The sequence below is a fragment of the Ictidomys tridecemlineatus genome, chromosome 2 (assembly GCF_052094955.1).
Source record: "Ictidomys tridecemlineatus isolate mIctTri1 chromosome 2, mIctTri1.hap1, whole genome shotgun sequence".
Taxonomy (NCBI): domain Eukaryota; kingdom Metazoa; phylum Chordata; class Mammalia; order Rodentia; family Sciuridae; genus Ictidomys; species Ictidomys tridecemlineatus.
Genome location: NC_135478.1, coordinates 24,021,554 through 24,044,788, shown reverse-complemented (window position 1 = coordinate 24,044,788; position 23,235 = coordinate 24,021,554). Strand labels below are relative to the sequence as shown.

The window sequence follows — 23,235 nt, the reverse complement described above, 5'->3', positions numbered from 1 at the left end:
CAATGCTACTGGCCCAGGGACTACACTTTGAGTAGCAGAGTTCCTTAGTCACTCAGTCCTGTCCCTAGGGTGGCTACTAGCCACAGTAGGGATTGAACCCTTAGAATAAGGCTACTTCAGATTGGAATATACTGAAAGCATAAAATATAAACCAGATTATTAAGACTTGGTAAGGAAAATAAATGTAAAATCTCATCAATTGTTTTCATATGGTTTACATGTTGATATGTTACTTTAGATATAATGAATTAAATAAATTATTCATTTTATCTGCTTTCTTTTGCCTTTTTAATGTGGCTATTAGAAAATTTAAAATCATATATGTGGCTCAGATGCCATGTCTGTTGACTAGAGCTCCACTAAAAAGAGGTAATCCTTGAAGTCAATGAGGCTGGCACTCTGACCACACTTCATTTCCACTTAGGGTGAGAGCTAGAGCAGCCTATCTACACCAGAGAGCACAGGAGACTTCCCTCATGGGTCCTCCGACTCCACTTTCCCTCAGGCCCTCAGGGGCAGGTCATGGCAAGTGGTATTGATGTGTGTGTCCTTGGGCAAGGGCATCTGGGATGGACCCAGTGGTGTTTGCTCAGGGAAAGAGGAAATTCAGAAACCACAGAGTCCCTTAAGCTAGTCAGTGTCACTTCCTTGCTCATTTTTGTTTGCACAACTGCCTGAAGCAGAAAGTGCCACCATGCTTTTCCACTTCCTTAATCCTCCTTGCATGCAGCCATCCAGCTAGCCTCTCTGTGCTGAGGTTCAACAACCCTGCGCTGCCAGCCTCAGTCCAGATCCCTATTGAAGCCTAAATTCCTGGGACCCTGGTCATCCCTGAAAAAACCTCAAGGGTCTTGTCTCACTAATTTGTTCTCCTTTCCAGATGTGCTTCTTGTTTTTCCCATTTACTTAAATTATTCCTTTTCTGCTTGCATCTCCTTCTCTTGCTTTTGGTTCACCCTGCCCATTACACCATCTTTTAGAGCCCACCTTAGGGCCATCTGCCTCCAGAGGCCCTATCAAGGCATTTGGCCCACAGAGGCCTGTCCTTGGGACTTGTAAAACTTGCTGCTGGGGGCTCGAGCAGCACAACTGCTGCCGGGGCTCTGCTGTCTGATTTTGAGTTACTCAGGTTCTTGCTTTGTGTCTTGATTCTCCCATTGGGTCTTAATTTCCTTGAAGACAAAACCATGCTTGGTTTTCCTTCCTATTCTGCCTTGGTTTAGACCAATACAATAAGCAGCTCCTCCAAAAATGAGCTTATGAAATGAAGTGGTATTGGGAAACAATACTTTGATAAATGTGTATTATCAGTGATTACTTTTATAATGATGTATTTTTAAAAAAAAAACATGATGGAAAATTAAGCTTTAATCATTTCTTAGGGACCCAGTGGCTTTGGTTTTTACTTTCTATATTAACAATTGAAAAAAAAACTTTATTTTTAGATACTTATAGATTTGAAAGAAATTGCAAAGCTATTCCAGAAGAAGATCCTATATCCTTCTCACAATTTCCCCAGTGAACGAATGTAACTGTAGAACAATATCAAGACCAGGAAGGTGATATTGGTAGAATAGGCATGTGTAGCTCTGGGCCATCTTATCACATGGGTAGATTCTGTCACACCACAATCAAACTCCCTAACAATTACAACTGTATAGCTCTGCTTGGGCCATCTATTCATTCCACCCTCCCCCCCTTGATGAGCTCTAGGCCCTGGCACTTCTGATTACTTCTCCATCTCTGTAATTTGGGTTCATTTGCAGTGTTGTAAGAGTGTCTCTGTGTATAGGATTTCATAGCTCTGGGCAGAACATTCCCTGTAGCTAATGTGTCACAGTTCTACCTGTGTTGACAGTAGACCAGTTCACTGGGATAAGAAGGCCTGTGCTCTCTTTGGGCTACTTGACTCTCCCCACTTATCATGTAACCATCTTAAATATTTTTCCTACACGATTTGAAGGCACATCACAATACACAGTGCTTAAGACAGGGGACCTGGTAGAGTTTGATCTTCTGAAGAAGGAGGACCTTCTGGGAACCCCACAATCAGTCATTTCCTTTGCCTTTTTCATTAATGAAGTTGTCCAAGGCAGTAATTTTCACTGCACTTCTCCTGTTTCTTAATCTATCTTGCACTCAACTGCTAACTAGTCTTTTGGATTGAACAGTGCTGAGGGCCATTGCCAAGTAGGAATGACACATCGAAATTTCCTTGCCAGCGTACCCCATGCCCCAAACTGAAAAGTAGTCAGAAAATAGACTGAAAAGAATTAACAAGTAGAACTTCCAAACATCTAGGAAAGCAAAGGGCTTTGGGCTTGCCCCTATTTTTTTATTATTATTATTTCTTTACTTCTTCTTTCTTGATGTTTTAAGATTCCTCCTCTTATCTTTTCCAAGAAATTCTGATAGCCCTTCCCTTAGGAAATCTTGCATATTTCCATCTGAGAATGTCTTGATTTCCTCTTCTGAAGACTGTTTTCACTGGATGAAGGATTTTTTTTTTTTTTTTGGAGAGGGGTGAAGGATTTTGAGTGACAGTTCTTTCTTCCCAGCACTTGTTAAACCCCTGCTTTCTCACCCCTACAGCTGCTGAATGGAAACCTGAGGTTGTTCAAATATTTCTAAGATCCCATTTGTCCTGACTGCTTTCAAGATATTGTTTTCTTTGTCTTTGGTCTTCAAAGCTGGACTCTGATATGTCTTGGTGAGGATTTCTTTGGCTTCATCATGGATGGGGTTTGCTCAGTTTCTTGATTTATGCTCAGTTACTTCATTTTTGTAGTTTCAGCCATATCTCCTTGAATACTTTTTTTATTAGTTGCTGATGGACCTTTATTTATTTATATGTAGTGCTGAGAATTGAAACCAGTGCCTCACACGTGCTAGGCAAGCACTCTGCCACTAAGCCACAACCCCAGACCCTTGAATACTTTTTTTTAGCTCAAATTTCTTTTCCTCTCCTTTCAGATTTGGGTGGCAAACTAGTTCTTTTTTGTACACAGTCTCATAAATTCCTGAGACTCTGTTAATTATTTTCCAGCCTTTTTGTTCAGGTTGGGTGCTCCTGGTTCTGCATTCTGCCCTGTTAAGATTTGAGCCCAAGAGGAGGAGGGAGCCCCTGCCAAGCCCTCTGGAACCCACCCAACCAGCCAGCCTCTCTTACTGGTGAGAATGCTATCCAGCTTACGGCTTCTAAACTCCTTTCCTGAGTGTGTGTGTGCACACACATACCCACATATACACACCTTCCCCAAATAGAATATTTTTATTATAAACCCAAAATAGAGAAAGATAAATGACAAACACAGGCATTTTTCAGATCTCTTTGAAATTCTCACAAATCATATGAAAAAGGGGTGGATAATGCTTTCTTGAAATTGCTGTAAAATTCCCAATATCAATGGGAGGACAGGATTCTTGGAATCCTGTGGGAAGGCACCTTGCCCCAGCCTGGCCAAGGTGGAGCAGAGAAGTGATTTTCTATTATTTTAGGGCCTTGGGGTCTGTCCTTGAGCACAGGGAACTGGGACCACGACATTTTCTCCCTCATAGAGAATTTGAGGGGAAGGTACAAACCACCTTGGGAGGAAGAAAATGTCCTTGCCTGCTATGCCAGTCCAAGGAGCTCTCCTACTCTGTCTGCCCTTCATTGAAATGCTGGCACCTTGGACCCTTTCCAGACTTTGGTTTTAAAGAGAAAAAAGGAATCAAGAGCACCCATTCTTGTCTGAGGAGATGGTCAGACCCCCTTGAAGGTGGAACTTTCCCATGCAGCTGTCCCTGGGAGCTGCACCAAAGAAACATGTACATGTAGGTACCTCTGTGGGTGAGAGTGTATGAGTCAACTTGTATGTGCTCATATGGGGAAGATTATGGGTGGCTGTGTGCCCACAAATTTTGGGGAAGGATGTTCTTATGTGGCTTCTATTTGTTGGCAAACAAAGCAATGGAAACACAGAAAGATAGTGGGAAAGCTCTCTGTGGGTGACCCAGGAAGGAAGGTTCTCTGTTGACATGACACTGGTGACTCAACCCCAGAGGCCTATCTGATGATATGTCAGAGGCCAGGATGACAACCCAGGTCAAGAAGAACTGAGGAGAGCTGACAGGTGTCTGGATGAGTAGAAGTGAAAAGCAGCACCAGCTGTTCAGGATGGTCTTTTGGAGCAGAGGCTTGGGGGAGTCAAAGATGTAGCTGAGAGAAGACCCATTAGAAGCAGGCTCAAGGCAGGTTCTGTTAGAAGGAGTAGCCAGCTTCCTCAACTGCCCTACAGAGAGGAGGAAGGGGGTTGTGAGGTGGTGAATAGACATCACAGTGGAAGCAGCTGCCCCAGCAGGTGCATGGTCCCACTGGTGGCCAGCATGTGGTCTAGCAGCAGTCAGTTCTTTCTCAGCCAAGATCATCTCCTCCAAGAGAGCCAGAGCAATACTCAACCTTTTCCTGCAGTGGTTTGAACACAGCTCCCACCAAAACTCCACATTGTACTGCTCAGGTAGAGAAAGTGAGGTGGAAGATGTGTGAATGACTCAGAGATGACTTGACTGCTCCTCTTCTTACTTACTCCTGAGCAGCTTTTTTTTTCTCATCCAGCTGACCCTGGTTTACACTGTCCTGGCTGATAACTCAGCAAGTGAAGGTACCAATCCTAGTGGTGGTTCCATCAGGACAGAGAGGTGGTGTCCACATGATGTCTGATTAGTGCAGATGTATCTGTGGAGTTGGCACCTCTAGGAACAGAGAGGCAAGTGGAGCACAGATTCCCCCCACAATCCCAGGAAGAGGCACCAGCAGAAGCACATGGACAGGGAGACAGATGGAGACAACCCGGGGATCCTAGAGTCATCTTCAGGGCAGGGACAAGGCCCTGGCAAGGCGTGTCCAGAACCAGGACTGGGTGCAGGGGTTGGTGTAGTCACAGACAGTGATGAACCGCAGGATGCTGGGGAACTCCTTCTTCATTGCCTTGTACTTGATGGGGATCAGGCGCTTCTGATGGGCACCTGTAAGCAAGTGTTACAGCACTTTCACCAGGCCCTTGGCCCAGTCAAGGGATAACATCAGACCATCCCCAGTTAAATACATAACACCTATTTACTCACACAAAGGCACAGGGATGCACACAAGCTCAGGTGTGCAGAGACCTGCATCTGGCCAGGGAAGAACTAAGCTTACCTGGGGAGAGGCTGAGTGCAAACTTGGTCTGGAAGTCACATTCCTTGCTTTGCAAGTAATCATCTGACACAACCACCACCATCCGGCGACACCTAAGGGAGAGTGGGCAGGCTGCACATACTATGGTAACTTACTTGAGCATATTCCCAGGGGGTAGCCTCAGAGGAAGGAGGGCCATTATGACCAGGGCCAGCTGGAAGGAAAAGCCCAGCATCTGGACCTTTGAGCAAGTCATCATTCACCCACCCACTATTGGGCCCTAGTCAACCTCTTTTCGATGAGTTCACTAGCGATGGACCAGACACAGGTGCCTGGCAGGACATCACGATCAGACACACACAACTTCAGCCGATATTCTGTCTGTTCTAGTTGCCGGATCATCTCCTGCACAAACTGGATATCACTGGGGCAGTAACAGATGAAGGCATCAAAACGCTCAGGTACTTTCCCTAGGAGAAGAGCACAAGGTGATGGTCAGAGCAACAAAGAAGCTGTGAAGGAAACCAGCCAAGAGTTCATTGCCTAGGCAACCAGTCCTGGACTCTACACCCATCCCAAGATGACATGACTCAGAGAAAGTGCCCTTCTCAGGAGAGGATAGGTGAGGCCCTGGAGGCCAAGCCCTGGGTTAACCATCATTTCATGAGAGTCTCTGAGCAACATAGTGGTAGGACTAGTAGTAGCCCCATTTTTTTTTTCAGTGGGAAAACCAAGTCTCAGAAACCAAGGCTTGCTCAAGGACTCACAGCCCATCTGCTTCCAATATCCATGCTCTGCATATTACACTGTCCTGTGGCTGTCGCCCACCTGTCTGCCTGTGCCACAGGAACAGTATTGGGCCCTTACCCATTGGGTCATCAAGTGTGGTGATGCCTGACAGCTCCTCTGTCCGTGGTATACTGCTGTCTACTCTGGCCACCTGTAAGGGCTTCTCAGATTCCTGCTCTTGCTGCTTCAAAATGTACTTCTTGCAATCCTCCTCTGTAGGAGAGAGACAGGGTATGTCAGGTTTTCCAGCCCTCCACCCACAGACAGGATCTAGCCTGTCTCACCTCTTTTGGCTCTTTTGGAGTCTAGGCCTTCAGCTGCTGGTGCCACGGGCAGCTCCACAGCTCTGACAAGCTGAGCATGCACACATGCACTCACCCCACCACCACACACCACCAGAGCTTTGACTCTCCCAAAAGGATATTGTGGAGTTCTGGCCTTGTGGGAAGCCAGCAGCATCTCCTGTCCCTTGTCCTTAACCCCCTTCTAGGGCTCCTGAGAATGGAATGAAGGTCTTTTTTCAGGATCAGGGGCAGATGTGAGAAAGGGGGATGAGAGCATGTGAGGAGGGCTGAGAACCCAGGGTTATGGTGCAGTGATGGCAGTGACCCCAACCCAGCAATGTGTGCCTGTCTGGGCAGCTGGACCTCCTGTGCAATACATTAAGAGAGTGCCAGTGAGTGGCAGAGGGGTTCTTTTCCCAGGCACCTGAAGTTTCTAGACCATCAGCTTCCAGTCCCTCAGTTGTCCTGTTGCCCTACCTGACACAGCTCAGAGGCTCCGGTGCAGCCTCAGACTAACATCTGGCCCAACCTGAAAGCCTCTGCTAAGTTTTGCCCCCATCTTCTCTGCCTCCCAGGGCCTTTGCCGCATTTGCTCTATCCTTATCTTGTCAGAGATACTGACAAGGAACCTGATCATCTCCCTCTGTGAACTCCGGAGCCATCCCACAGGCTGCTGAGGCCTGAGAAAGTCAGCCTCCCACACCCTGGATCCAAGGCCTCACCGATGCTGGGCCGCAGCTCCACCAGCACGTCTTCACGGCCCAGCGTGGAGAGCAGCTCCAACAGCCGCCCTACGGAAGCGCCAGGGCGGCCCTGCCAGGCGTCCAGCAGGCTGCCGGTTGGGTCTGGGCGCGCCTCAAACTGCCGGATCTCCAAATACTCGAAACCCATCTCCTCAGCCAGCACGGTCCAGTCGGCGGCCACCTGTGTCCGCGCGTTCAAGAAAAGCGACAGGCGGCGCCGCACTCGCACGTTGAGCGCAGCCAAGGGCAGCGAGGATGTAGAAACGGCCGGGAGTGCAGACTCATCACTGGGGACTCCTGAAGACATGACAGGGTCGTCCTGTTGGATCCTTGGCTCTGTAGGGTCGCGTTGCATGTCCCACTTCCTCCTTCTACGGCTCCCCCCCCTCGTCGCCCCAGCTGCTTTCGCTTTTTGAGAAGCGCCGCCCTGCGGTAGAATCTGAAGGCCCACGCAATGGTGCCAAGTTGGAGCGCCCCACCCCTCACTTGGAGACTTAAGGGCGGTGAATATAGGAATCCAGAACCTGCCCTTTGAGTTTCTCTCTTTCTCTCTTTTTCTCTTCTCTCTCTCGCGCGCTCGCGCGCTCTCTCTCTCTCTCTTTCTCTCTCTCAATACTGAGGGTCCAAACCAGAGCCTCTCCTATGCTAGGAAAGCGCTCTACCACTGAGCTATACCCCCAAACTTGTCCCCTTTTAATTTTGAGTCAGGGTCTTGCTAATTTGAGTGTGCTGGCCTGGAATTTATGATCATCCTAGCTCAATCTCTGGAGTATCAGGGATTACAGGCATATGCCTCCGTACCCAGAAGAACCTTCCCTTTGAGATCTGGATAGGTCGTCTGACTTGTCCTCAAGGGGTCAGGTAGTGGTGGTGAGTGAAAGACCAGAGAGAATGGTCCTATTTCGGGAATTGTAGGAAACCGTCCTAGCTCTATGGGATCTAATGGTGTCACATCCATTTCACTGGGGATCTAAGAGGTTCAGATGGTGCTGCCCTTGAGGGTGGTGGAAGAGAAAGGGGGGAGTGGGTCACCAGGTCTGTTCTCCCTATTCTCTGGGGAACACACAATCCTGTCCGAAGGAGAATGGGAAGAGACCAGTTTTGCATCCCGAAGTGGCAGTGGAAAAGGACAGACATACTGCCTTAAGTTTGAGGCAGGCTATGGCTCGGGGGCGCTCAAAAGGCGGAGGGTTGTGATTTACAAGGCGCCTGGTCCTTTGGTATCTGGGTAAAACACAGGAATACTCGCACAGGTCTCTAGTAAATGCATGGTCTTGCCATTGTCCGTCAAGGAGTATTTGGTTTTACTCTTTAGTATTAGGGACACAGTACAGATCTAGGGAGCCTTGATTGGTTTCATTAATTCAACAAGTATTTATCACTTACTATGTGTCAAATACATTGCAGGCGCTCTAACATATGGTTCTCTCTACCTTGGTGTGGATGTTCTAGAGGGGAGGATGGATACTAATTAGATATTCCAAGCAATGTAAAGTTGGTATCAGAATTGTGAGATGTTCTCTCTCTAGCTATAGAGCTTGTCACACTTTCGTATATTTGAAAATCCATTCTCAGCGCCGGCCAAGAATCTCAAATTGCCTAGTTCTGGAAAGACTTCCCGGGAGAGTCCGACCCCTTCGGAGTAGGATTGGGAACATCAGAAGTATTTAGGTCCTTGGGATTGGATGCTGGGGAACCGAGCAGACTAGGACCTGGGAACTGGAATTAGAGCCCCGACCTCCTCCAACCAAAGCAAGAGGCGGGCTCCAGGTGGTTCAGCCTTCTGTCTGGCGGCGGGCAGCGAGCGGGCCGGGCCGTTGGAGGAAGGGGCTCCTGTTAGAGGGCCCGATTATTTCAAGAAGTTATTGCAAGAGTCCCGCCGCGGATTTGGATACTAAAGTCTACCAAAGCGGGTCAGTTTCCAGGCGGCATTTCTGGGCGTGGCTTCAGAAAGAACCGTACCCTGATTGGCCAATAGGCGGGACTTTGAATGGTTGTGCCTCTGGGGAGAGAGGGGCGGTTCCGCGCTTGCGCGAGTAACTTTATTTCCGATGATCCGTGGTGAGTCCCAAAGCGGGTCTGCTTATCCCAGCGGCGTGATGTGGAGGCTACAGGTTGTTCTGGGTCATCTCACTGGTCGGCCCGAGTCCGGCCCGGCGCTGCAGGCCGCGCCGTGCTTCAGTAGCTTCCCGCAAGCCTCGGCCGCGGACGTGGTGGTGGTGCACGGACGGCGCACTGCGATCGGCAAAGCGGGGCGCGGGGGCTTCAAGGTGAGGCCCCCCGGCGCTGGCGCCTGGAGTAACACGGTGCGGGGCGGGGAGGTGTCATCTGCTGGGTGGACCCAAGGATGCCGCAGGCAATGAGAACTCGAACTGCAGTCGCTGTGTCTCCCTGCGGTGGGTATATCGGGCCAGGCACCACAGCTGCGCGTCCCGTTGCAGGACACCACCCCCGACGAGCTTCTGTCAGCCGTCTTGACCGCAGTTCTACAGGATGTAAAGCTGAGGCCTGAGCAGCTGGGGGACATCTCCGTGGGTGAGTGCACCACTCAGGCCCTGCTATGGAGTCTCTTGGTCTTCCCATCCCTCCAAAGTCCTGCTCCCACGCCTCTAGTCCCAGAGTTGTCACTAAGGAGAACTATGGACTATGAACACTGACTTGGATGTGCTCTCCTCCTGATAGTAGACCTAGACACTTTGCTCTTCTTCCTCGTGTCTTCTGCTTGTTAGAGAAAAAGCAGACATCCCAAACACAGACAATCTAGGGGTTCCAGGTCATTCTGGGAGGCAGATGGGTGTTCTGAATGTGTCCTGATATCCTGTCTGTGCCAGGACAAAAGAGAATGTCAAAACCCATCTTCCATTCTTTACAGATGGAGGGACAGAGGCACAGTGTATTTGCTCCAGAGCTAGAACATGAACCCAGAGTCTGGACCTTCAGGCCAAACTTGGTTCCCACCCACACACCTCTTCCCTTGAAATATAACAACATAGTATGTAATACTGTTTCATCCATCAGGTGCCACCACTAGGTCAGGAATCATTGTTTCTTCTCTCTGCAGTGACAGCAGGGCCTGGAGGAGGACACTAAGGGGATGTACATTTTGAGAATCTCATTTCCCTTGCCCAAGTACCAATGCTGTTGGCCTTCAGGCTTTGCTTTGTGTTTCTCTTTCCCTTCAGTCTTCCATGTTACTTGGAAGGGTAGGACACCTGCCTAGTCTGTGCTGGTTTGGAAGAGCAGGGTGCATGGGCAAGTCATTTTGGAACCCTCCAACATGGGGACTGGTATATGACCTGGACACACTGTCATATGTCTAGCTGTCCTTACTCTATACCCTGAAATTCCAGAGCATCAAGTGGGCCTGCCATAAACTCATGTTCCTGAAGAAAGATATGGAATGTTTCCTCTGGGGTACTCGGAGGTGTGCCTTTTTGCAAAGACACCAACTGGCACTGAATAAAGGCTTTTCTGTCCATAGGCAATGTTCTTCAGCCTGGGGCTGGGGCTATCATGGCCCGGATCGCCCAGTTTCTGAGGTAATCTTTTCTACCACTAGCTCTGAGTTGGCCACTGTGACTAATGAGTGGGTCCTGGACCCAGGGAACTCATTCTGTGGGTGGTGGAGAATAAAATTGGATACCATGTCAAAAGATGTCAGGGAAACCTGAATGCTGATCTTGTGGACCCAACCTTTCTCCCACTTTGAGGTTGGTATGTTACTGGCTATGAGCCAAGACCTACAGGGCTTTGGTAGTGGTTACCTGTGGCATGATGGTAGTCAAAGCTAACTTGTTGTTGTGTTTTGAAAAAAGTGGACTCTGTCCTCATCTGTCAGGTAAATAACCAAATAAACATGCTGAAGAGTGATTTTGCTTCCTTTGCTAGTTGAGCAAGCTAGGAACTCCAGGTCAGAACCCTGGGGCAGCGAGGAAACCAGGAGGAGCCCTGGTCATCTTGCCTTTTAGCACTTTGCCTCCCACTATGGGCAAGGAGTGATTCTGTTATTTTCACTTGTAGATTTAAGACACACTTGTCTTTGTCCTTTTATTTGCATTGAGGAGTAATAGTAGGGACATTAGCCAGTGACAGAACAGGAAAACTTCTAGGAACTGGGAAAGCCTCAGACCGCTTTGTCTGCAGTTCAGTGTCTCCCAGTATCTCCAGGCTAACCTTCCAGCCTTATCTCTCAACTGGTTACTCACCTTGATTTTTCCTCTTTCTTTTCCCTCCTCCTTCTCTTTTTGGCTTCTCTGCCTACTGTCCTCCCTATTCTCTTCATTCTGTGCCTGGGGAGTGTTGTCCCTCTCTCTTCCTTAGCTAAACCCTGTCTAAACAATCTTGCCGCTTAGACACTGCTTCTCCAAGTTCTCAGGCTGAAAATAAGAGACCTTCCTCTTGAATAAGAGTCTTATGCTACTCTTTGATGTGGCCTTGCCATCTGGTCCTGCTACTTCACTCTCCTCTTGTGGATTCATTTTCTGCATGTTGGTTAAGCATCTTCTAGAAGTTCTATAAGCATCTAAGAACTTTTACTCAATAGGTATTTGGTAAAAACTTAGTGGATCGGGTAAAGAGGTAAGAATCAGGTGTAATGGAATTAGGACATCTGGGAAAGGTTCAACAGGCCTAGGAAGCCATGTACTTCTAAGGGTCCCTACAGAGTTTGGCCCAATCAGTACCTCCAGGATTACCAAGCCTGGCTGCCCATTGGAATCACCAGGATGCTCATGGAACTCCCTGAAGTTTTAAGTGGGTTGGAGTATGGCCTGAAAATATCACTAGAGCTTTATACTGTTTTCCAAGGCAGGTTTCATTGGAAGGGCCAACTCTGTACTACCTTCCAGGGCTAAGCCCATGGTGAGACCCTTGGGAACTCCCAGTGGATGGGATGTTAGAACAATGGTGCCTAGAAGAGCTTTGCTTCCAGGTGGGAACAGGCTTTTGGGGGAGAGAATAGAAACATAATACCCAGCCATGTGGGTACTAGTATGCTGGAAGGTAGAGATGGTTGCTGGCCTCATACTTGACCATGGCTTTTGCTCTGGTAGCTTATACAAGCAAAATGCCCTCTCCTTTCTACTTTTGGGAAAATATATGACTAGTTTTTACTGTTAATTTTTCAGAGAGACAGAAAGAAGGACTCCTGTGATGCAAACAGACTTCCCTCTTTCTAGATTGAGGAAATTTATAGGATGGAAGGGCATGCTCTTGTAGGGCCTGGGGAGCAAGTACATACAGAGACACAGTTTGCCCAGGAGCTTCCCACCCATATCCAATGGATCTATCCTGGCATGGGCACTGGGTTTTCAGGTTGTTCTCCTGATCTTTGCACCCTCTGATGGGGACAGTCACAGGGCCCTGGAGTACAGACCTGCTTTCCATGAGAGCCTGCAGGACAAGGGATTGACTATGCCTTTTGCCTTCTGTTTCAGTGGCATTCCAGAGACTGTGCCTCTGTCTACTGTCAATAGACAGTGCTCATCAGGGCTGCAGGCATTGGCCAACATAGCTGGTAAGTTGGGATGGGTGGTGCCCTAGGCCAGGGCCTGGGCTTAGTCCTGTCCCTGAGGGTTACAGTCAGTGATGTCACTGTCTCCTGGACCAGCAGTAAGCATTTCTGAGAGGACTCTGAGCACAGAAAGAGTTCAGGAGCTCCCCTTGGCACCGCCCCACTCCTCTTCAGAACACTCCTGGGTCTTTACCTCTGGGACTGGACTGAATGGCACCTAGGCTGAGAGCCGGTGGGACAGGGGCTCTGCTGCTCCCAGGACAGACAAACTTTGGCCAAGGATGATTATGAAATGCTTTTGTTGCAGGTGGCATCAGAAATGGGTCATATGACATTGGCATGGCCTGTGGGTAAGAATTTCTTTCTGCCAGAGCTCCTTAACCAATGGGGATAAATTAATTTCCTTCTCCTCAGTTCTCAGAGGCCATGATTTCAGTATCATCCCCTGGCTCCTTTAGGCAGCTAGCTTGGTGTAGGTTCCTATAGATGAAACCTAGGAGTGGCCCCCAACTCTGGGTGATCAAGAATAGTTCACATCTGAGCACTAGCAGGAGAGGGCAGGTGGCCTCTAAGCTTTCTTTCTTGAAAATCTGTCAGACTGGAAACTGTGACCATGTTGGAAAAATACACCACTGAGACTTCCGTCGGTGACTTTTGTTGATTCTCACTGCTACTGAAAGAGAAGTGGCAGTTTCAATTCTCTAAATCTAGGGACAGTTCCCTACTGTGTGTCTATTCCTTTTCCTACACGATGTCTTTATCTCTCCCCTGATACCAAGATGGAAACTTCTAATTGCCCACCACGTTTTCAGGGACATAGTCAGATCTCAGGTGATTTGGTCACTGTCCCCTTTACCTAGACTGTGACTCTATCTTTACCTGTAGCACATCGAGCGCCAGAAATTTTGGGTAGAGCCTCCAAGGAAGGGCAGGGTGCTATGTCCCTGGCTGGGGGCTTCTGATGCTGGGTGCGCAGGCTGGTGAAGACACTGGCAGGCTGAGGTGGTGACCAGCCCTGGTTCTGATGTCTTTCCACTGTCTTTCAAATCCTCTCTAGAATGTTTTTTGATGAAAAGAATTGCTGGTCCCTAACTGGGTCCTAGCTGACCTGCACTGGGTTGCCCCAACTTATATCTCAAAGAGAGCAAAGACTACAAATAGGGACTTTATTATGACACAGGTCACAGCCCAGCCTGCCTTTTTATGTGTTTCTTGTTACACTCTTACTGGGGAGAGAGCAAGTTTGGAAACCTGAGGAGGAGAAGGCCTGAAGCCTTAATGAGTTCCATAGGGGGCTTCTGATTCTTAAGCAGCATAAAAATTCTGATGCTTGCACAACACCCATATCACAATCTGACAGTCCCCAAGGGCTTGAACATTCAGTGTTGCCTAGGGCATCCTAGCTAGAAGGGAGTTGCTGGAATAAGCTGTATAAATTCGGGTCCAGGCTGAATGGCCATGGGCAAATTACTTATTTCTCTGGACCTCAGTGTCCTCAGCTATAAAAGGGGATACTATCTGAGCTTGGCCAATGCTTATAAGAATATTAAATGAGGTCAGGTATGGTGGCATATGCCTATAATTCCAAAGACTCCCAGTGACTTTGGAGACCGAGGGAGGAGGACTGTAAGTTTGAGGCCAGCTTCAGGTACATAGTTAGACCCTGTCTCACAGTAAAAAATAAAAAGGGCTGGGGCTAAGCACAGTGGTACACACCTGTAATCCCAGCCACTTAGGGGACTGAGGCAGGAATATCACAAGTTGGAGACCAGCTTCAACAACACAGCAAGACCCTCAGCAACTCAGTGAGACCCTGTCTCAAAATTAAAAAAAAAAAAAAAGATCTAGGAATGGAGCTCAGTGCTAAAAGCACTCCTGGATTCAATCCCCAATGCCAAAAAAAAAAAAAAAAAAAAAGAAAGAAACCCGAAGGGGGGAGGGGGAGGGGGAGAGGGAGAGGAAGAAAAGGAGAAGGAGGATGAAGAAAGTGGAATCATAACCAAGCTAACACTATAGGGTACATATCATGGGGTGGGTACTATTTGAAGCCTGAAAAGAGTTCAAAGTAATGCTAGGAACACAAAGTACTAGTCAAGGACATCTGTTACTATTTTTTAGGGTTTCCCCTTCCCCAGTCCTTCTTGATCCTTCTGCACTAGCCACCTCACTTTCCTCTCAGAACATTGCACCTCCTTGTCTGTGCAGGTCAGGTTGCTCTTTGATATGAGCTTATTGGGCCTTCTCCCCTCTGAATTTGTGGACCCTGGTGGGGACAGGGCCTGGGCATGTTGGATATGTTTGTAGCAATGTGGTATACACTAGAAAGCTTTCCTCAGGAACTTCTAATTGGCTGGTTCAGCAGATGTATACAGAAGCATGCCCCTGCACCCAGGAGTGCAGACTGTGCAGTGTACACTGTCCTGGGGTGGAGATAGAGACGAGGCTCAGCAGCTCCCCAGCCCCAGCTCCACCTCGCTTGTCTGTGCCTCCCAGACAGGGCACTGCAGTTCCCGAGGGCTCCCTGGCTGTTTCCCAACACTTGCCACATGTCCCCTATCCTTGGGTGTGTTCCTGTTAGGACTCAACTCCCTCCTTCTCCTCCCTCTCCTCAGGGTAGAGTCCATGTCCCTGGCTAACAGAGGAAACCGTGGAAATATCACTTCACGCTTGCTGGAGAATGAGAAGGCCAGAGACTGCTTGATCCCCATGGGGTGAGTGCCTGTCCATAGCTCTGTGTGCCTGTGCCCCCTCAGCTCTGTCTCTCCAGGAGCCGGGGCTGAGGAACTTTCTCATCTGTGCCTGCCAATGCTAAGGCTTGGCCTGCTTCCTGTGTGTAGCATCTGTTCTTCAGAGACTCAGCATGGCACTCAGTACTTCCTGTTTCTGAGGTCCTCAAGTCTTCTCTGAGCCTGAGTTTCTAAACATATCCTGCTCTGTCATGCCCCCTCTGAGGTGTTCATTCACAAGTAGGTCCCTCCGATAAACTTTCCTTCCCCTCTCCCCTGTGCTGAGGCAGCTCACCCAGGGAACACATTCTCTTCTGCTCTGCTGCCAATGCAGGCTGCCCTCCCTCTTTTGTGAGTGGGGTGCCTTTGGTGTATGAACTCTGAGCTTTTGGCCAGCATTGGCGACTCCCTGTCTGTCCCATTCCAATGCTGGAGGTGGAGTGCCACTGCCTGATTCCTCAATACTGTCTCTGTGGCATGAATGGCCCTGGTCCTCATGCTGCCAGCCTTATGCCCAGCTGGGTACAACTTTTGTCCTAGGATAACCTCAGAGAACGTGGCTGAGAAGTTTGGCATTTCACGAGAGAAGCAGGATACCTTTGCGCTCGCCTCCCAGCAGAAGTGAGTGCTGCTTGGGGTGGAACCTTGAAAAGACTGGACGGTGAGGTTGTGAGGCCATCCTGGGTGGTCTGAGGTCTGAGGTGGATGTGTCCCAAGAGTACAGCTATGTACTAGGGGTTTACAAGCCTCCTGCCTCCCAGCTGGGGAATGGAAAGGGGGCAGTGCCATTCTGAGCTGGTGGCTCTTCCCTGTTCCCCTGCTGACTGTCCAGGACCTTCTTTCTACCTAGGCTTCAGTTTAACCTCTGTTCTTTGGGGCATAATGAGGACCAGAACATGTCTAGCTGCTGCTCAGGAACTCAATGGGGCAGCCAGAGGCTTCCTGGGGACCTAGAGTGTGGGGTCAACGATGCTCTGGACTAGCCACCCTAGTTTCTGGAGCAGGCCTGTGTCAGGGCAAACATCCTGAGCCTAGGGCAGAAAACCTGGGGCTCAGCCTCAGGGCATCAGCAGACATGTTTGGCCAACCCCGACCAAGCTGAGGAAGGACAGCAAAGCCAGGTGGGCTTCTCCAAGGCAGGGACTGTTAGCCTCTTGGGTCAGGTGGGCATGTGGGCTTTGCAGGAAGCTCTGGGTTCCTCCCATTGAAATGCCCCTAAGTGTTATAGTTTGCATAAAGTTGTAAAGGTAACTCTAAAATGCCTTGGGGTTCAACTCTGTTTGAATTGGAAGAGACATCAAGGAGTTTAGGATATTTCACTTCAGATTTGAGGAACCTGGGAAAGGGAGGAAATTCAGATGTGGGGTCACCCAGGAAAGCTGGAAAAAGTCATCACAAATGTTCCTGGGACTCCACCCTCAGTGGAGCAGAAGAAACTGACAGGCTCAGCTCTTGGATGAAGGGCTTTAAGAAGTAAACACAACCCAAAAGCTTCTTTCTCCCCCCTTGAGTTTTAAATCAACCATGATGTGGACATCTGGAGTTGATAGTAAATGATGCTCTGGATGGCCCTAGACAAGCCTCCCCCTCCCAACAACAGGGTTTCCTCAGGACCTCCAGCTGATCCCTCCAATGTCCCCTAGGACCAGACATGTCCCTGAATTTAGCAGGCTGAGGTTGCATGTCTGCCACAATGGGCCAGAGTGGGGACAGGAGGAAGGGCGCTCCAGGGGAGCCTGAGCCTGGCTGTCTGCTGTGGGCAGGGCAGCAAGAGCCCAGAGCAGGGGCTGTTTCCGTGCTGAGATTGTGCCTGTGACCACCACCATCCACGATGACAAGGGCATCAAGAAGAGCATCACTGTGTCCCAGGATGAGGGAATCCGCCCCAACACCACCATGGAGGGCCTGGCCAAACTGAAGCCTGCTTTCAAGGATGGCGGCTCCACCACGGCTGGTGAGTACAGGCCAGGATGCTGGAGTAGGGCTGCCTCCAGGGACTGTCATCAGGCTGGCTCTTTTGCTATGAAGTCTGGGGCAGACCAGATCCCTTGGAAGGGGCCCGTGGGAGAACTGGTTCTCCTCTGCTCTGCCCTGATGCCTCGTTACCCCAATACTTCCTCCCTAGGAAACTCTAGCCAGGTGAGTGATGGGGCAGCTGCAGTCCTGCTGGCCCGGAGGTCCAAGGCAGAAGAGTTGGGCCTCCCCATCCTCGGGGTCCTGAGGTCCTATGCAGTGGTTGGAGTCCCACCTGATGTCATGGGCATCGGACCTGCATATGCCATCCCTGCAGCCTTGGAGAAAGCAGGTCAGGTGGCTCCTTCAGACCCTAGTCCTGGGTCCCCTCATGCCCTGCTGCTGGGGCTGGGGGTGACTACTAGGGTGTTCCTATGGGTACTGCAGAGTGGAGGTTGGGCAGGCTACCACTCCATACCCAAGGCCTTCATGACCCACAGCTGAGACCCATTCACTTGTCAGAAGTGACAGACATATTACTAGGCATTGTGGGTCTGTGCATGGCTAGAGGTCTGGGGAGACCCAGATTTGTGCTTGGGGGCCTCTATCATCTCAGATCTAAATCTTGCTTGCAGGACTGACAGTGAATGACGTGGACATCTTTGAGATCAATGAGGCCTTTGCAAGCCAGGTGAGTCTTAGTCTCCCTATTGCCTGGGCCCTGGGCACCCAGTGGGAGCCAGTGGACAAGCCATGCAGGGGAGGGGGTCAGCACGTCCAGGAACTGCTCTGGCTCCTTTCCAGGCTGTCTACTGTGTGGAGAAGCTAGGAATCCCCCCTGAGAAGGTGAACCCTCTGGGAGGAGCGGTGGCCCTGGGCCACCCCCTGGGCTGCACTGGGGCTCGACAGGTCATCACGCTGCTCAACGAGCTGAAGCGCCGTGGGAAGAGGTGAGGCTGTTCCCCTTGGAGTGATGTGGGGTGTCATGGGGGATGCTGAACTGGGGCATGGAAGGGTGAGGGTTTGGGAGTTCAACATGCACTTTGAACTGGGCATATAGGGACATGATCCCTGTTGTCCCTGAAGGTCAGCCTCAAAAGGACCTCTGGCCTACAGAGGGCATCTGCCACTGCTAGTGTGTGCCTAGGTGGGCAGTCAGGGGACAGATTTCCCACAGATCTGGTCTTCTGGTTTTGCATCCTCTGTTTAGGATGTCCTTGGTCAGGGAGTTGGGCCTCTGGTCAGGGTATTGGGCCTCTCCCAGAGTGCCTGTGCCCAGCCAACCTAGTTCCCTTTCTCAGGGCATATGGAGTGGTGTCCATGTGCGTTGGCACTGGGATGGGAGCTGCTGCTGTCTTCGAATACCCTGGGAACTGAGTCCCTGGCTCAAGGCACTACCCAGAAGGCCCTGCTCTGGCAGCCAGAAAATGACTCTGAGGAAGCGAATCCACGTGGGACATTCAGTACTGGTGGTGGTGATGGGGACAAATCAAGGCACTTTAACTAATTTGGAAACTGTGAACACTGATGACACACTACATGAGTGGGTGGGGTGTCGGGCCTTACCACTAGGCCCCCTCTAGCTGGGCCAGTGTGGGTCACCCAGCCCACAAAGCCCCCATGTAATTCCGAGGGAATTTTGGCCCTATGAATGAGGGTACAATGGACATAATAAACATGTGTTATCTCATCTTGGTGGCTGTGGATTTTTCTAAGGGTGTTTCTTTTCCTTGTTGGACTTCTGTATGTTCCATCTGAGTAGAGAGTCTAAACTGTTGTAGTCTTCATGGTGGTATGGCCTATCCTTTGTGTTAGCTCTGGGAGTTATAATGCAGGGCCTAAGCCAAGACCGTTGCCCTGGAGGGGGCTCTTCCATCCCAGGAGCTGTTCAGAACCTCTGGGTCCATGTCCCTGCCCCGCTGATCTGCTCCTCTGCCTGTGCCATCCTCTTCCCTCAGCTGGATCTGTTCTGATCACTGCCCTCTCCACACTCCAGGGGCAGGATGATGTTCTATATAATTCTGCTGAAACAGTGAATTGTTAGTTCTCACAGAAAGGCTTCTAGTGAGGGCTGCAGTGTGGGGATCACATCCTTTCAGCCCTTGCCTGCCCTCAGAGTCCACCAGATGTGGAGTGCAAATGTGTTTGAAGTCAGTACAATGATCACATCCAAGAGGGACCTGACCTGCACAGAAAAGGAGGTGTGATGGCCTTGACAGGAAAGCACAGTGGCCAGTGTAGACAGCTGTACTGTCCTCAAAATGGACTGTGAGTTGAGGAGGCATATGGCCTATAGAATGACAACTGGTGGCCCTGATAGTGTTCCCATGTCTATAATGCTAATTTGAATTATTTTCATGTGTTAGTAGTGCTACAGTGTGAGCCACATAGTGTTCCATCATTCTATTTAATTCTCTTAAAAACCTTGGTAGAACTGAGGTAGGCATCCCCTTTTATAGAGGAGAATTCTGAGGTCCTAAATGGTGGGTAATTTGTCATGGTCACCCATTCTAGACTATAATTAAGGCATTCTAGGCCAAGAGCTTGTTCCCAGCTAGACTGGCCTGAGCAATACTTCACACTCCAACTCTTGGCAATAGTCAGCATGTGCCAGTGCCAGTGGTATTGTCCCTGCCCCTCAGACACTAAGATCCAAGATTTCTCAGAATCACAGTTCTTAACCTGCTTGGTGATCAAATGCCTCCAGAGGAACTTACGAGGCTCCAGTCATGCTTCTTACGTCACTTGCATCTGTTGCACAATGAGACCAGGGAAGGTGAGAGACACTAAATGGCAGGGGAATGCAGTGACCTTCGCCCTGCCAGAGTCCCTGTTTGTAGACTTTGGATCTCTTCCAACTAAGACACAGGCCAGGCAACCAAGTGGAGGTCATCTCAGCCCTGGTCAAGGGCCAGTGATGCTTCCTGTCCAGAAACATGCAGAAAGGATCCCAAGGCAGCCCCAAAAGGTCAGAACCAGTGCTACTTACCTCCTGAGGCAGCCAAAGCCTCCTCAGCTTTATTTTTCCAAAGAACAGAGACTTTTTCAAGCCTGAAAATTTTTCAAGAGAGCCAGGTGTGATGGCACATACCTGTAATTCAGCTATCAAAGAGACTTAAAGATGAGGTTTGCAAGTTTCAGATCATTGAGGGGAATTTAGCAAGATCTTCCCTCAAAAACGAAAAAGATCTAGAATGTAGCTCCCTAGTCACACCCTCTGGCATTCACTATCCAAATCAGTAAAAAAGGAAAAAATGTGAGAAGAAACTTAGAGGCTACCTGTCCTCACCTGCAAGTGCTCAAGTAGGGTTTTTTCCTGAGTAGCCAGATTTGGGGACCACTCCTAGGCTGCATCAAGAGGGACCTACACCAAGCCAGCTGCCTAAGGGAACCAGGGAATGATCCTCAAATCATGGCCTCTGAGAACTGAGCAGAGGGAAAGTAGTTTGATTGTCACCATTGGTTAAGGAGCTCTGGCAGAAAGAAATTCTTACCCACAGGCCATGCCAATGTCATAAGACCCATTTCTGATGCCACCTGCAACAAAAGTATTTCATAACCATCCTTGACCTAGGTCTGTTTGTCCTGGGAGCAGCAGAGCCCCTGTTCTACCTGTTCTCTCTCTAGATACCACACAGCCCAGCCCCAGAGTCAAATACCCAGGGGTGTCCTGGAGGTGTGGGGCAGTGGCAAGGGGAGCTCCTGTACACTTTCTGTGCTCAGAGTCCTCTCAGATGTTTACTACTGGCTCAGGAGACAGCAACATCACTGATCCTAACCCTCAGGGGCAAGACTAAGCCCAGACCCTGGCCAACAGCACCATTCAGTCCCAACTTACCAGCTATGTTGGCTTCAGCATGAAACCACTGGAGCACTGCAGCCCTGAGCACTGTCTTTTGACAGTATATAGAGACACAGTCTCTTGGATGCCACTGAAACAGAAGGTGAGAGGCACAGTCAATCCCCTGTTCTTCCAGGCTCCCTTAGATAGCAGGCCTGTGCTCTTGGGCCATGTGACTGCTCTCATCAAAGGGTGCGAGGATCTGGAACAATCTGGTAGCCCAGTGACTATGCCAGACCAGATCCATGGGACAGGTGCACGCTCCCCAGGACCCCATAAGCACATGTTCTTCTATCTTACAATTCTCCTCAACTGAGGTGGGGAAGCCTGATTGGGCCATAGAGGTCCTTCTTTTTCTCCTTTTGGTGACTGAAGAAACACAACTAGGTCTCTCTGTTTCCCCTGGAGAACAGAGCCGTGAGCTTTTCCTGGGACAGGCCACGAGAGTAAAAGCCAAGTCTCGAATATGAGGCCAGCACCCATCCCCACCCTCCGCAGCCTTACTAGTAACCTGGAAGTCTTTTTCTCACATTCCATTCTCTCCCTGTGGGTCTGCTCCCACCTGGATAAAGAACTCTGCTGGGCACCATTGTTCTACTATCAAGGGATAGTAGGGCTCACATGCTGTCACGCTGGGCTCAGCTTGCAGTTAGGAAGGCTGACTTTCTCAGTGGAAACTGCCTAGGCCAACAGTACCTGGAAACATTTCCAGGTCATCCTCATACATATCTAGAACCTTAGGGAGTGAATGCACCGGGTGGTTCTGGGCTGCAGCCAGGCTTGGGAACCCTTGAGCTAGTGCCCAGGCCAGATTCCGCAGAGGGCCTCCTAGATGGATGGCTCCCTAGGCCTGTGTAACCCAGACCTGCTGCCCTAATCCCAAAACACTGGTTACCACCCTTCACCAGTTCCAATTAAGTTTTTCCAAAATCCCTTCTGAGTATAGGGTTCCAATGGTTTCATGCTGAAGAGCTACAGTACTGTGCCCTAGAGGAGGTCTGACCAACATACAGAGAACGTATCCCACAGGAGATGAATAGCAGGGCCAGGTGTCACAGTCGCATCACAGGGAAGCACAGGCTACCTACTGGAGAGGATGATCTCTCACTGTAAGTCTGAGAGCTTGGGGAAGCCATGTGCAAGTAGTGAGACTGTATTTGGTGCAGGATTTAGCTAGGGCAGAGAAAGCAGGTAGGAGCAGCTCTCCATGGGGACAGAATGGGCAAAGTAGAGAGGACAGAAGGAGGCAGATAGTTTAACTGAAAGGAGAAAAGTCACATGAGTGAGAAGTCAGGAGATGAGGCTAAAGGGTTATTCTGGAGACAGGGAGTGGGAGACCCTGAAATGCAGGTTCAGCAGTCTGAGCCTCTGCCAGTTCCTAGAGATTTGATTTCCTTTGCTGTTCTCTCAGTGGCTAATGTCCCTATTATTTTGACTTCATGAAGCTCAAAGGACAAAGACAATTGGTTCTGAGCCTACATGTAGAAACGATTCAAGGTTTTCGTGGGTCATTTACCTGATAGAGGAGGAGAGTCCACACTTCCAAAAGTAAGCAACAGGTTGTTTGGAATAAAAATCAGGCCACAGAAAACCTTTGCCCCAGTCCCACAGACCTGTATGTCTTGGCTCTGGTCTGGATAACACAGGTTTTCCCATTCCAAAAGCAGGTGAAAGGTTGGGTCCAAAAAGCAGGATCTCAAGCACTCTGGTTGCCCTGACATCTTTTGACATCTGATGTCCATCCTGATCCCTGCTTCCAACGGGCTGAATTTTAAGGGGCCATGACTCACTCAAGATTCACAGTGGCTAACCCAAAGGTAGAAGTAGAAGCGGTTACCTCAGAAACTGAGCAATCCAGGCCACAGTGGCCCCAGCTCCAGGCTGGAGCTCATTTTCTATTGACAAGAGCTATTATTCAGTTCCAGGTATCTGGAACTGGTATCCTGGGAACTAAATTATCAGCTATGTTGGCCACTGCCTACAGCCCTGATGAGCACTGTCTGTTGACATGGACAGATGCACAGTCTCTGGGATGCCACTGAAACACAAAGTGAGAGGCACAATCAGTCAATCCTCCTGTCCTGCTAGGCTCCCATGGATAGCAGCCCTGTGCTCCTGGGCCATGTGACTGTTCCCATCAAAGGGTGCAAAGATCTGGAACAACCTGGTAGTCCAGTGCCCATGCCAGACCAGATCCATGGGACAGGGATGGGCAGACCTCATCTCTAG

General features: G+C 49.7%; 2 protein-coding genes across 3 annotated transcripts; one reads left to right on the top strand and one right to left on the bottom strand.

The window, feature by feature from the left end:
• Positions 1-3,252: 3,252 nt before the first annotated feature.
• On the bottom strand, positions 3,253-7,398 carry Myd88 (MYD88 innate immune signal transduction adaptor). Its single transcript, XM_005317370.5, has 5 exons — positions 6,954-7,398; positions 6,026-6,160; positions 5,448-5,628; positions 5,180-5,271; positions 3,253-5,007 (listed from the first exon to the last, which is right to left on the bottom strand). The coding sequence occupies exons 1-5, from the start codon at positions 7,327-7,329 to the stop codon at positions 4,853-4,855; spliced, it is 939 nt and encodes a 312-aa protein (XP_005317427.2). The 5' UTR covers positions 7,330-7,398; the 3' UTR covers positions 3,253-4,852.
• Positions 7,399-9,021: 1,623 nt separating this feature from the next.
• Positions 9,022-18,855, top strand: LOC101973579 (3-ketoacyl-CoA thiolase B, peroxisomal). Of its 2 annotated transcripts, XM_005317371.5 has the most exons (12): positions 9,022-9,244; positions 9,416-9,509; positions 10,456-10,513; positions 12,410-12,489; positions 12,794-12,836; positions 15,099-15,197; positions 15,753-15,833; positions 16,976-17,166; positions 17,338-17,517; positions 17,801-17,856; positions 17,970-18,115; positions 18,467-18,855. In XM_005317371.5, exons 1-12 carry the CDS (start codon positions 9,026-9,028, stop codon positions 18,540-18,542), a joined length of 1,323 nt encoding a protein of 440 aa, XP_005317428.3. In that variant the 5' UTR covers positions 9,022-9,025; the 3' UTR covers positions 18,543-18,855. The 2 variants fall into 2 exon arrangements, with proteins under 2 accessions (XP_005317428.3, XP_077894261.1); XM_078038135.1 differs by lacking the exons at positions 9,022-9,244; positions 9,416-9,509; positions 10,456-10,513; positions 12,794-12,836 and having other exon boundaries at positions 12,404-12,489.
• The last annotated feature ends 4,380 nt before the right edge of the window (positions 18,856-23,235 follow it).